At 38.6% G+C, this 13,440-nt stretch overlaps 1 protein-coding gene across 10 annotated transcripts in view; it reads right to left on the bottom strand.

The window, feature by feature from the left end:
• The window catches only part of ENOX1 (ecto-NOX disulfide-thiol exchanger 1), a 352,587-nt gene that overhangs the window by 55,082 nt on the left and 284,065 nt on the right, over positions 1-13,440 (bottom strand). For all 10 annotated transcript variants that reach the window (XM_074535464.1, XM_074535457.1, XM_074535456.1 and 7 more), the window contains 2 exons: positions 9,882-9,988; positions 6,504-6,621 (listed from right to left, as the gene is read on the bottom strand). In XM_074535464.1, the coding sequence (XP_074391565.1) occupies positions 6,504-6,621; positions 9,882-9,988 (225 nt within the window). The remainder of the gene's footprint in view (positions 1-6,503; positions 6,622-9,881; positions 9,989-13,440) is intronic.

Genomic DNA, 13,440 nt, shown 5'->3' with positions numbered 1-13,440 from the left:
TTGCACAAGAAGCATTATTAGAGGTAAATGGACTTAAAACCAGGGGCATAAAATTAGGCCCCTGCCTACATGCATCCTGAACTTCAGCCTATTTTTGTAAAAGCTGTGGGAAAAATGGAATGCATTTTATGGCACAAAATTGGAGCCTGCCTGATGATAACAGCTCTGAACTGGCATGCTGTGAAAGACACTAGAGCAGACTTTTCCCAGCACAGAGGAAGTAATCATCTTGTGCTGCTTTCTAGTGATCACCCCTGATGGTTCCAGGGAGCAAAGCTGATTGTCTGCTGTGCCCAGAGCATTTCCATTCCAAGGGAAGATACTCTGCTCACAGAGCTCAAAATGGCTGTTCAGCTGTCTTCTGTGGCCAGAGAGGGGACTGTGCCACTACAGTGGCAATTCAGAGCCCCACATTTTAAATATGTTCTTCTCTTTGAGAATGCTTCTAAAACCAGGTTGGTGGCATCTGTTACAGGGTTTATTTGTTTATCACTGCAGGGCTGCTTATGATACCAGCTGCCTATGGCTTTGAAAGGGTAGCAATTTAAGGAATAAAAAGCAATGCTAGCCCATTAATTTCTAAAGTAAATACATTTTGTTATTTTACAATATGTTTATCAATATGTGTTTTAAAGGACAGTTGGCAAATAACGAGTTTGTTAAATACCAATAAAATCTGATGCTGAAAAGCTATGGGATGGAGAGTAATGACAGAAAAATAAATCAGACTTTTGTTTGAAACAAAATCGCCCATATATCCAAAAGGTTAGTCTTACAAGAAAGGCAGGGAAAATTATCTGATCTCTGAGATCAGGAGGAAGAAGACCTGACATGAGATCTGCTCTGACACTTGTTTAGTTGGAAACAAAGGAAAACCAAAGCTGAGCTCCACACAGCTGGAGCTTGGTGATTTCTATTCAAAGTTTTAACAATATAAAGCTTTCCTACCAGTTTAATCCACCTATAAACCGCAGTTCCTGTTCCATATGTGTATCACTGCATTCATAAAAGCCTTAGAGAAAGCAAAAAGAGGATTGAATTGCAGAAAAAAGATGAATAAGCATGACACAGATCACTTTGGTGTTGTTTCAGGCTTTCCTTGAAGACTTGCCAGGCTTGCAACTTTCAAGACAGACTTGTAAACAATATCCCAAAGCCTGTTTTATGCTGTGTGGACCAGGATGGGGCTTTCAAATACTAAATACAAGGACTTATACTCTTCTGTGAGATGGACTGCCCACTATTCATCCTGTCTCTTACAGCAAGTGACAGCTGATGCTGCAAATAGGACAGATCAATTCAGGACAGCATTAAAGATCCAACTTCAGTGTTTAAGTTTGTCACCTACTTTAGGTACGTCTGAAAATGCTGCAAAGGAGGATGTCCTCCCTAACTCGCAAAGCAGCACCAATCTTACGAGTTCAAACTGGGCTTGCATTACACAACTTGCAATTTGTTACTTGCACACAGCCTCTGAGATGTTATTAAGCTACTCCATCAGAGGTTGTACAATGGTGGTGAAATGCTCCAGGGGTCCAGTGTGTAGCCTATTGCAATTCTGTTGAGCTGGAGGGAGGATTATACCAAGAAATTTATTATCCGTGTGGACAGAACAGGTAGCGGCAGAATGAAAGGAAGAACCATTGTCTCCATTTGATACTAGAGAACTGAGATAATACAAATTCATTGATTACTCCAGGCAGGGGATATGTAGCAGAGCTGGGATTTGGCATAGAGGTCTGGGATCCCAGTCAAACATCTTAATCACACAACTATCTTTCCTGCACCCCTCTCCAAGCCCAATGCATTTCACTCTTTTCTGCAGCATGAGCTCCAGTCTCTAGCTGAAGTTGGAGTAGCTAGAATTAATGGCATGTTGTTGTGTATTGCAAAAGCAAAAGATTAATCCACCTTCCCTTACAGTAAAATAACAGGTGTCTTGCAGGCATAAACCAAACTTCAGTTCTTCTTTACAAAACACATCTTTACTAATTCTTAAAATCACCTTTGAGGGTTTTACATGTGGCTCCTTACTCCCTGTGCCAGCAGGTGGGAGAGGAAGCATCCATAAATCCTGATAATTCTGAAGATTTTTGTATATCCTCTAGACTCCAGCATTGAATCTCTTTGTTCTCCCTCGAGCAAATGCCCCAGTAGCTGCATCTTGACTTTCAAATATATTAACTGAGTTGCCAATCATCATTAAGTTTTTTTTCTTAGCAATCTTCCAGCTTTACTTCAGCAATCCTCTTGTCTCTTTCAAACTCCAAAATCCACATTGCAGAAAAATCACTGTTTAAGGGCTGAATTTTGTGGGGGAGAAAAAAAAAGCCAGTCCCATGACTGAAGATTCACTCAGTCTCAGGTCAGACTTTTCCCAGCTTTCCCTGGAAAGCAAATGACTTTTAGTCTGTGAAATAGTGAGAATTTCCTATACATTAGGCACTTGTGACAGTTGAACCAGCTTACTGGATACCCTAGGGGGTTCTTCAGTCAATCCTTGCAGAAGTTTGAGATGATCTCCAACTAACAAACAAGTAGTGAAGCTTTCTTTTTCCTTGAAGTTTCAGCTTGCCGAATAGAGTAGGGCACTGACTAAGCCTGCGGAGAATGACCTGTAAAACACCTGGATTAGCAGGTCTGTGTGAAGGAGGCAGTGGCCCAGGCCTGCAATGTTGACTACGGGGTGGAAGACAGGTTTAGGAGATCGGAGATGCCAGTTCTCATTCCAGTTCTGCCACTGAGTCACTGATATTAATAAGTCAAGTTCACGAATAGCTAGCAGAAGCACAATTTGCAGATGAAAGAAGAGGATTTGAGTCTAGAATGGAGCAACACACTTTGCAACAAGTCCATGTAGACCTCTTCTGAGTGCTGCAAGACGAATTTTCCCAAACAAAGGTTGGTTTCTAACATGCACCATGATTTGACCTCTTGCATGACTTAATATGTGGCATGCCTTGAAGAAAAATGCAAACTATTCTTAGTAACAGCTTACTCATCCCCAGATGTTATTGTGCTCTAGGGTGTCAGCTACCTGTAACATTCCTCTCTGTCCTGCTTGCAGCTGGGATAGAGTCAATTTCCTTCCTAGCAGCTGGCACAATGCTGTGTTTTGGATTTAGTAGGAGAAGATTGATGTTAACACACTGATATTTTACTTGATGCTAAATAGTGCTTTCTCCAAACCAAGGACTTGTCAGTTCCCCATGCCCTGCTAGTGAGGAGGTGTGCAAGAAGCCTGGAGGGAGCGTGGCTGGGACAGGTCATCCAAATTAGCCAGAGGGGTATTCCATATCACAGAGGTGTGAGTATGCTCAGTATATAAACTAGGCTAGGAGGAGTAAATTAATGCTGGAGACAAGGGTAGGCATCACTCAGAGGGTGGTGAGCAATTGTTCATCACTTCTTTCTCTTGGATTTTATTTCCATCTCTCTCTCCTTTTCATCATCATTCCTACTACTACTACTATTATTATTACCATTATCATCATCATTATATTTTGTTCAATTATTAAGCTGTCCTTGTGTCAACCCACAATTTAATACTTCTTTTTCTGATTCTCCTCCCCATTGCACTGGGCTGGGTGAGTGAGCAAGCAGCTGAGTCATATTTAGCTGCCAGCTAGGTCAAACCACAACACTCTGAAACCCCAAGTCCAGCAACTCTGGACAAGCATTCAAGCACAGAAGTACTTCTTCACAGTCTCAGGGCTTAGATGTGTTGCAGTATGTTTTCAAATGCTGGGGCTGGAATCCATCCTCTTTTTCTCAGGGTGATTAATAGGTTTATCTTCAGATATCCTTGAGGAACGTTTTCATTCTAACTTCCTAGCTGTGAGAAGATGTGATGCACTCAGTGTGTTTTCTTCTAGGAAAGAAGAAATTATGCTGGGAGATTCCTGAAACTGTGCTTTACTGAGACAGAATGAGGTCTTAGAACCCATTCTAAATTGTTGAATTAATTTTGCCTTTTTGTACTAGCAGTGACTTAACCAGGTGAACCACTGAAAAAGAGACTTGACACAGGTGTTGAAGCCTGAGGGAATCTCTGCCACTTATTGCAGCTTTGGGGCCATAACTTCCCAGCAGTCTTGCTCACACTGCCAAAAAGGGCAGGCTGAAAAATAATGTCCTCAAGAAAATTGTTGGAGTGGCAGAACACACATTGCAGAGCTCTGGAACCATACAAATCAATTAATCATGTCTCATTGCTTCAGCTACTTTTGGGTTTAGACTTTTAAAACTTTATGTGTGCATGCTGTCCTTGAACTGAAGAAGCAGAAGAGCTTCATGTTATTCAAGTCTTGCTCTTCCCAAGAAAGTTCTTAGGATTTTTTTTTTTTAAAGGGGTTAAAAATGAAGAAAGTGACAATGTTTTCTTACTGCACAAGATGGTTTCTTTGTGACAAAAGACTCTTTAAAGACATTTTTCATACAACAGAATTTACTGTGAATACAAGTAGCCACTCCAGTGAGATAAAGTGGTGGTTCTGGAATGATGTACTTAGAGAGGAAAAAAAAAAAGAGAAGGCAGCTAACACAAATAGTAATTTTAGAAAACATCAGAAGAAGGAAAGAAGAATCACATTTCTGTACATAAGAGTAATAATAAAAAAGTACTTTTTTATTTTATTTTCGTTTACCAATGTTTTATACCCGATAGCTCTTTTGGTATAATTCCAAGTTCTCTCTATTGTCATTGACAGAAGAACCAAATGCACTTGCTTTAACTACGAGTGTAGTGTTGAAAGAACATTAATTTGAGAACTGGATGACTATGTATGCAGCAGGATGGATCAACTCCACTGGGTTTAAGAGGATGATGAATGGTAAAACAAACAATGATGGACACATACTCAAGTGGATTCATATTGCCAAATTTTGATTTAGAATGCAGCACATGACTGAGTTTGCTCAAGTGCCCATATTGTAACAATACAAATAACTTGAAATTGTTTGTGATAGGAATACTGTAGAAATCTCAGATAGCAAAACTTTTGACATTAATGCCTCTTTTCATGCATGAAAATCAAACATGCTTTCCTATCTGTGGTGTTACAAAATGAATGACCAGTTCTGCCCTAAGCATGCATATGTTAAACCTGCTGAATTGGTAAGTATTGCAGTTCAAAACATTCCTGCATCTCTTCTGGCATGCAGGCTATATGTATTTCTGGCCCTACCTTCCTGTTGTTAGTTCTAATGACTTTTCTCCATGAGAGCAGACACAGTCAATGTAAAATGATTAGATAGTCATAAAAATTACTGATTTCTAGCAATTCCTGGTCTGCAATGACCCACTGTCTCAGCTTCAATCACTCTGCTAATGGCATCTAGAAAATAAAAATCCAAAAAAAAAAAGCCTAGCAAAAATTAAAGCTGTCCTTTACGGCTTTTATTGTTGCATTTTTCTTCCAGGAAAAATATTAAATCTCCCCTCAAGAGAGATGTCACAGTAAAAATTTCTTTGCTAGAATGACATTCCTTCCTTTGGTCTTTACTTCTGAGGCCCTTCAACCTCACACAGTATCTTGTCACAGAAGGAGCCAAGGAGTTCTCTCTGTAAGTTTGAATTCACACCTTTTGACTGGCATACAAAGACTGGAAATCATTGAGTGGATGAAATTCTTTCCTTTCTTACTATGGTGCCTGTATGAAAAGGACTAGATCAGGATTACCCTAGTGGAGACTCTCAGTTTATTTCCATATTATTCCTTCCTTCTTTATTTTTCTGGAAGTTCACTGCTGCCTGGCAGTTTCTAGTCATGCTTTGGCTTCAGCTCCTGAAAATGTCATTCTTTATATGAGCGTCTAAACAAGCAAACCCTTGTTAGCCACTCAAAAATCATTAGCCAATGCCAAGAAATAGTGGAATGCATACATCCAGATCATGTTACCAGTTAGTAACTCTGGCAGCTTCTTGGTGTCCATCCTGGTTAGCACAGGGTTGTAGAAGGCTGAAAAAGCTGTTTTTCTTATTCTCCTTACATGCACCCTTGTTCTTGGACTCATGATAGCCATCTAATGAGTGTCTAATTCATGCAGAATGCAGTACCACACTGGAAAAGGTACCCTTATAAGGGCAGTATGCAACCTAAAAGCCCCACAGTTGAAATGCTATTTTTTACAGAGATTAGAGATTATTATGTCTTTGTTGCAAAGAAAGGTACAGATTAGAGAATACTGACCAAAGCATAACTTGAACTGGTCTCATAATAAAACATCGATTCCACCATGGAATGAAATGCTGTCTTGCAAAGCTGGAGAAAGTGCACTAAGGAAACATAATGCTTCCAGCCAAGGGCAGAACTGGAGAATTTTCATCATTATAGAACATAGCAGGTGACAGACATCTCCTAGAGACAGCTTGCATCATTCAAATAACTAATTTATAAGGGTTTAAAATAAGATGCTGTCTTATATAATCAGGTATTAAAATGTCACTTCTCATATGTAAGTTTTTGTTTGCTTTTACTAAAACAACACTTGCATATATTTACCTGAATCATCTACTCTCAGCTTTTTAGTGGGATTGTCACCACTGTCATCATCGGACATTTCCATCTCCTCTTCCCGGCGTATTCCCATGAGCTGTTCACTGTGAGCATTTCGGAGCTCCTAAAAGCCAAAATTACCTTTTGTCAGTATTAACTTCCATAAAGTTATTATGCATTATTTAGTACCTGTTTTTAATACTGATCTGATTTTAATTATACATAATTTATCATTGTAATCATATTTATTTGTGTATGAATATTTATAAAAACAGAAGCACAGGGAGTTATTCCTGTGAAAGAACTGAGTTTGTCAAAGGTAACACTCAGGGAAAGGAAGAGAAAAAGTGATTTTCCCTGTTTAGGGATCTTTAGGCCTGCTAAACATAGGAAAAATGTTTTAACAGCAGGGATAATACTTAAAACTGGTGTATAAAGCAGACTGATAAAGAGACTGCCAGCTTGCTTAAAGGCTTGCTAGTTCTTGCTTCCCTCTGCCACTTGGGGTATGATTCATTTGGCCAAATGTAGGTGTCTCCAACACACAAAGTTGTATTAGCTAAAAGGCACCCTTAAAGTGCCTCGTTCTCTCTGCAGGTTGCAAAGGGAGCGGAGCACAGACGGTGCAGATGAAGAGCTGTGTATTTATTTGTCAAAAGAACCTCACTGTCCCTATGCCCAGACTGCCTTGGATTTAAAAGACCCAGTCCCTCAATGCTGGCCTGAAAATGCTTGCATCTTGACGCAAAAGGAGTGGCAGCAGGGACAGCTCGGTCTCCGTGTGCCGCTGCAGGGCGGGCAGGCAGCCCCAGCACAAGTCACCAGGAGAGGATCAGCAGGCACGCGGGCTTTGCAGGAGTCCAGACGCTCTTTGTTCTGGGCAGAAAGGCTGGCGTGGGCGTAGCGGCTGCCTTTGTAATGGCAGCACTGAGAAGATTGAGAGGACTCTATTTTGTCCTAATAATCCTGTCAGGTGTAACATGGGGATGCTGCACTGTGATTAGTGTAGGCTTTGTCCACCCGCAGACAGCTAATTTTTCTGCCAACAAAGAGCTTAATTCCCAAAGAGGTGGTTTGAAATCTTTGAAACAAGGGAGAGTCGTGTGGAAGGAGGAGACATCATTGAGGAGTCCGACAACAGCTCTGTGCAATTAACAATAATCTGTCAGAGAGGGGCTGCGTGAAAAAAAGGGAAGGCGTTTCTCTTCAGCTGTACTCTTGGTTTATCAGCAGATCTCAAATATTCTGAAAAATGTATCTGTGCTCATTAATCCCAGCAAAGACAAGGAACCTAATTAGTGGGTGTTTTACAGGGGAATAATTTCAAATTTTAAAAAAAATATATTAACAGGCTAAATTGTCAAACCAGAAGCATCTCTGGAAGAACCTGGCAAGCCATTTCTGAATTCCTTTGTGGAAAAGGCCCCCTGCACATTTTCTTGGGGAAGGATACTGCATATATGAGCAGACATCCTCTTACATTTACTCCCTCATTAGTGGACAAATGTTCTTGATGCATCAGTGTCTACATTATCAGCAGAGTCAATGATTTTCTATGGAGAAGGTCTATGTGTATGAGTCTTTTCTTTACCTTGGGTTTCTAGCAAAGCTTTTCTAAATTCAGGAAAAAACTGGAAGGTGATCAAGTAATTAAGCAAAGCAGCAGATAATATCATTTTTAGAAGATATGGTTTAAAGAAAATATACTATTTGGTTTATTTACATCACACTTCATATCTGAAAAACAGGCATTTCCAAAATATATTGATTTAGCTAGATGCTTTACATAATTTTGAATTGTTTTAGCTGTTATCCTCTTAAAATCAAAAGGCAGTAATTTTGAAAAAAAAAAAATGAGAAGAGAATTAACATTTCTGGAAAGTCCAACTCTTACACATTTCAGTTTATTAAATATTTAGAAACCAGCAAATGAATGACACACCACATCCCTTTACAGAAAGTTAGTTTAAGAAGGGATGATCTTAATATAATTAAAATAATCTACTAGCAAATAATATTTTTATATTTCTCTAAAATATAAGACAAAGATCAATCCCCGACTTCCCAACTTTCGATTGAACAAAGACATTATCCACTATGTATATGAAATATTTGTGAACAAAATGCAAAATACAGTTCATACTAATAAATTATGCTAACATTTTATTTTAAGTGTCCCATTATTGAAGTAGTTTTGTATTCACCATAATAGCACTGATAATAAAGTATTCATTTGGTATTCATGTAGATGTTACATTTAGTGCCATTGGTATTCAACTGTAATTTAGCATTAGTTAATGGACACTTAAAATGTTATCCCAATGATTTATATCACAGTACTTCAGTGTTTCTCAAACTAAGTGTACAACACTTATTTTACAAGTGTACTACAAAATAATTAAATAAGTGCACCTTACCTTCTAAAGTTTTTATTCTGAGACAGAGAAAAATCATTTAGAGGACTGTGATAGTAACAATCAACACACTGTACCACATGGCAGTAAACCAAGTGCATGTAAATTGCTCATATTAAAATTTAAAAAAAAAAGGAAGAGGAAAGAAAGAAAGAAAGAAAACAAAGACAGCGGTACTTACTTTTTAAAATACAGGCTCATAGCGTATATACTGAATTAAAATCGAAAGCTGGATGACCAAAACACAGGATGAGGTCTAGCACTTCCTTTGCTGCCATTCACAGCAAGGGGAGTTAGAATCCCATTTCCTCTGCTCATGCTTATGACAGTCACACATGCATGGTCCCACACTGCTAACTCCGTGTGGTTGTATGATTACATTTATACTGGTTTCTTTGCAAGCATAATATTTAGAATCAACACAAGAGATGTATCTACTTTTTCTAAGATAAACATAGAACAAATGGGAAGGAATAGGTCACAGTTAGGGACTTAATATTCTTAAATCATTATTTAGGAAAGAATTTTTTTATTTTATTTTCACTCAAAGTCATTTTATAATGACCATAAGATGGCACAGTGAATAAAAAAATCTTTGCCACAGAATTCTTCTTTTAAAAACAGATCACGATGACTCCTAAATTCCTTATTTGAAAATATTGTTCCTAATTTCACTATGTCAGTTCATTATTTTAGATAGTAAACATAATCTTCTAATGATTTCCCAAATTTTGCATGAAAAATAAAAACACATTGCTCCCTGTCTTCATTTTATTTAATGGCTATTACCATAATGAGAGCAATGGGAGCAATTCATACTGTAGGCGAGACTGCAAATGGCCAGTTGATTAACAGCTAAAATGGTAGCTGTAAATATTGCCAAATACACTATGTCCAGCTACAATCACACTCGTTCTGTGTCAATCCAGCTGTGAGATGATGGATAGAAAGTAAAAATAAAATCACCAACCTCAGAATGCTTTCGCCAAATGTCTATGTTCTTTCGCTGGGCTTTCGAGAAATGGTCCCAAGCTTTTTGTCTGGTAGAAGCGTTGAAAACGGCGACAATCTGCTCAACTTTGGTGAACAAGGAAGTCAAACAAGACAAGCAATTTATGTTGTGATCACTATAGAGAAGCAAAGCAAAGACACTAGGAGTCTATGGATGATGTCATTACTGAAACAACATCATCAATATCCATCCAATGACGTGTCTTTCGTACTTACATTGTATCAATGTTGGAGATGTCTCCCTTCAAGTCTGTCTCCATAACTTTAGTCTACACAACTCTTAACTATGCACCAAGAACCAGGCATGCAGCTGCTTCCCCGTGATGTCTGCTACTACTCCCTGTGCTGGCACACACAGGGTGTGTGGCAATAGGTGTGTGACCACAGAAATGACCCTGAGACCTCCACCTGACACGTGTTTTTGGGTGGCAGCGGCGTACAGATGAGCGGGCTGCACGGACAGAAGCGTGGAGGACAGGCAGGCTCTGCTTTGAAGGGTGACTATCTGATTGATAGTGGGAACTTGTCAGCAGGTGGGAAGGGCTGAACCTCCCACCTGGAGGAGGCTAAACCTTCTACCTGCAGCTTCATCAACCCTGCACTCTGTGACTGCAGCTGCTGCTTCTCCTCCACTCAATATCAAAGGGCTCACCTGTGGTAGATCAGAGCTGTCTCCATGGCCTATGTATGGTTACTTACATGAACAGACACTTTTTTCTTTCATACAAGGTGAAGAACAGATATGAAATGGGCTTCCCTCATTCAAATCTAATGAATTTGTTCTGAAGCCAAACATCAATATTTCAATCAGTTTTCTAGGATAATTAGGATCCTCAAGTTTTTAGCTATTTGTTCATCTCAGTTGAGAAAGCCTTTCTCTCAACACTCCTTTCGTTCTTCTCACTTGAGTTGAAAGTAAAATTGTCCTTCTGCAACAGTGACCTGCCTAAAAACGATTTGGCTGAGATGTAAGTCACCTTGATCCCAGCACAATTAACTGAAGAAAACACCAATAAATCCAGATTTTTTACAAACAACCTTGGCTGTGCTCATGAATGAGCAGCTGTACCAACCTATGAAGTCAAACTGAAAAATGCTTCAACTCTTTGACAAGGTTCTTTGCTATCTCTTTTTAGATTCCTGGGTGGAAACAATGTCCTTTCTTTACCGAGTTGCAGCTTGCAGCACTTCCTACTCCTCTCACTGAAAAGTGGTGGCAGGAATGCTATAACACCCTCTGCCCTGGTCCCTCATCTTGCTGATCTGGAGCTTCTCTCATTCTTCCCTTAAGTCAGAGATGTAGAGAAACTTATTATACATAGCAACCTATCCTTCCTAAAATGGTGAGCTCACCTACTGAAGCAGTATCTTTCACCTCTAGAACAAAAAGTTAATATCTCTCATTTGAGCACATTTCTTCTATTCTCTGTTTTTTTACCACTTTTGAAGGCTGCCTTCAGATTCCAGAAAATTACAACATTTTGAATAGAGTTTTTCTTTCAGGGATGATTAATTACCTTCTAAAGTAATAGAAAATAATTGTAGTTCATTTTCTTTTAAAATGAATACGTATAGGTAGTTTACAATAAAGAAAGTCTTTCAGACCTACAGTGATGATCTTATCCATTCAACTTTTAAAGGTAGGTGTAATAATTTCAGCCCATTAGAACTTGCTTAGACTAAAGAATCTAAGCATCAAGGAAGTAATGCTGTGTATATTTTTTCAATTAATTTGAAGAGAATGAAAATGGTAAAGCACTCGATTATTATGTGTATAGAAATTGAGGCTAGAATTTAATTACTGTCATTCTGTTGATGACCCAGGTGCTCAGAAAATTTTGCTTAATTAACAATCTGTTTTCAGTTTGCAAGTGGAAATTCAAGTAGAAAAGATTCAAAAAGATATGAGGAAGAGCTGGTTTGCCATTTCCCACTAATAAGTATTAATAAGATCATCTGAATTTTGAAAAACATTTGAACTTTAAAGTGTTTCATTTCCATTATGTGAACAGGTGCTAAGATTTATCAAAAGTCATTATCTGATAATTTCAGAAACTTTCCTCAATGGAAATGCAAGCTAGGAAGATGCCATAGCTTCTTCTTGTGTAACTGCAGTAGACAAAGTGAATACTAAAAGGATCTTCTTCACTTACCTAACATTTTGGAATTAAAAAAGTGACAAGAGGTCGGATAGTATGAGTACAACATGCTAAAAATCAAGCCATTTAAAGAAATTTTATGAAACAGGTAGCAAAGGATAATAAAAAGGAAGATGCAGAGGACAATACTAAATGAGTATGTATCAAGGACCAACATATCAGTGCTCTATTCAAACAAAGTGTCAATGTACGTACAGCAATTTCAATATTCACAGCAATCTAAGCTATGAAGCTTTGCAAATTCCACCATAAAAGGTCTCCAAGAATTACATTAGAGCTAAACAGCAGCCAAGGTCATGGTATAGGGAAGTGCCTCCACATCTGTTTGTACTGCACCAAGATCCTGCATTCCTGTACCATGAGATGGCAATTCAATGTAAACCTGCTCTGCCACGTTTTTTCTTGTTGCACCAAGACTCATTTGTTTTCCCATAGGTACTCTGGAAGCCTAAAGCTGGCATAATGCTTGTGCTCTGTGAAATTGGAAGACAAGACATGATGTACCCACTCCTGATCAGGATCAAATTTGTATGGGTAAGTGATCCAGCAGCACACAGCCCATAGGGATGGTAGATTCACCTCTAAGGAGAAGCCATGGTTTATATTAGCTGAGAAACTCCCCAGCTAACTCATTTTTTGTCTGTGTCTGGGTAAACTTGTCCAAAGAGAGGCCCCAGATTTTGGGCTGATATCTTCATAATCTGAGTCTTCACTGCTGACCATGGTTTTCAGATTATTTCTGATCTCTAGGAAGAAATTCCCAAAACTATATAACAGGTCATATCTATCTCTCCAAGGCACCTTGAACTCCAGAATGCACTGTAGTGTCAACTGTGACTGGTAAGTAGAATTATTAAGTAACATGAAATATTCATTGTCAAACATCTGTTAGTGAGTTCTATGCTATATCAAATTTTCATTGACCATATGCAAAGCTATTTCCTTACTAAATTAGGATTTAAAAAAACACATTGTTCTGGAAGGGTCCATAACATGTCATGTTTTTCCCATCAATATGGCCTACAGGATGTAAGTAATTGCATCTTTCCTAATGACTTATTCTGTGGCTGCTAATTTACGCGGCATGTTGCGTACAAAGGATTATTATCTAATTGCTTTTCTGCTGTGTTATAAATAGTTAGAAAGACCCAAATAACTAACCCTAGAATGATATGCAAGTGCAATACACTTTATTAGAGGTTCCAGGTCATAATAAGTATATTAATAGGAAGTTTAAGACTCGGTTTCTGCTGCCATAAATAATGTTACCTGGAAAAAGTATTGCTATCAAGTATAAATGTAAAAGCAACCAGAAAAACTAGGAAAAACAGCAAAAATCCCTTTAACAATGCCTGCAGA

The sequence above is a fragment of the Zonotrichia albicollis genome, chromosome 2 (assembly GCF_047830755.1).
Source record: "Zonotrichia albicollis isolate bZonAlb1 chromosome 2, bZonAlb1.hap1, whole genome shotgun sequence".
In the NCBI taxonomy this organism is placed as follows: domain Eukaryota; kingdom Metazoa; phylum Chordata; class Aves; order Passeriformes; family Passerellidae; genus Zonotrichia; species Zonotrichia albicollis.
Note: the sequence above shows the minus strand (reverse complement) of the source record. Positions and strands in the feature narration are given on the sequence as shown.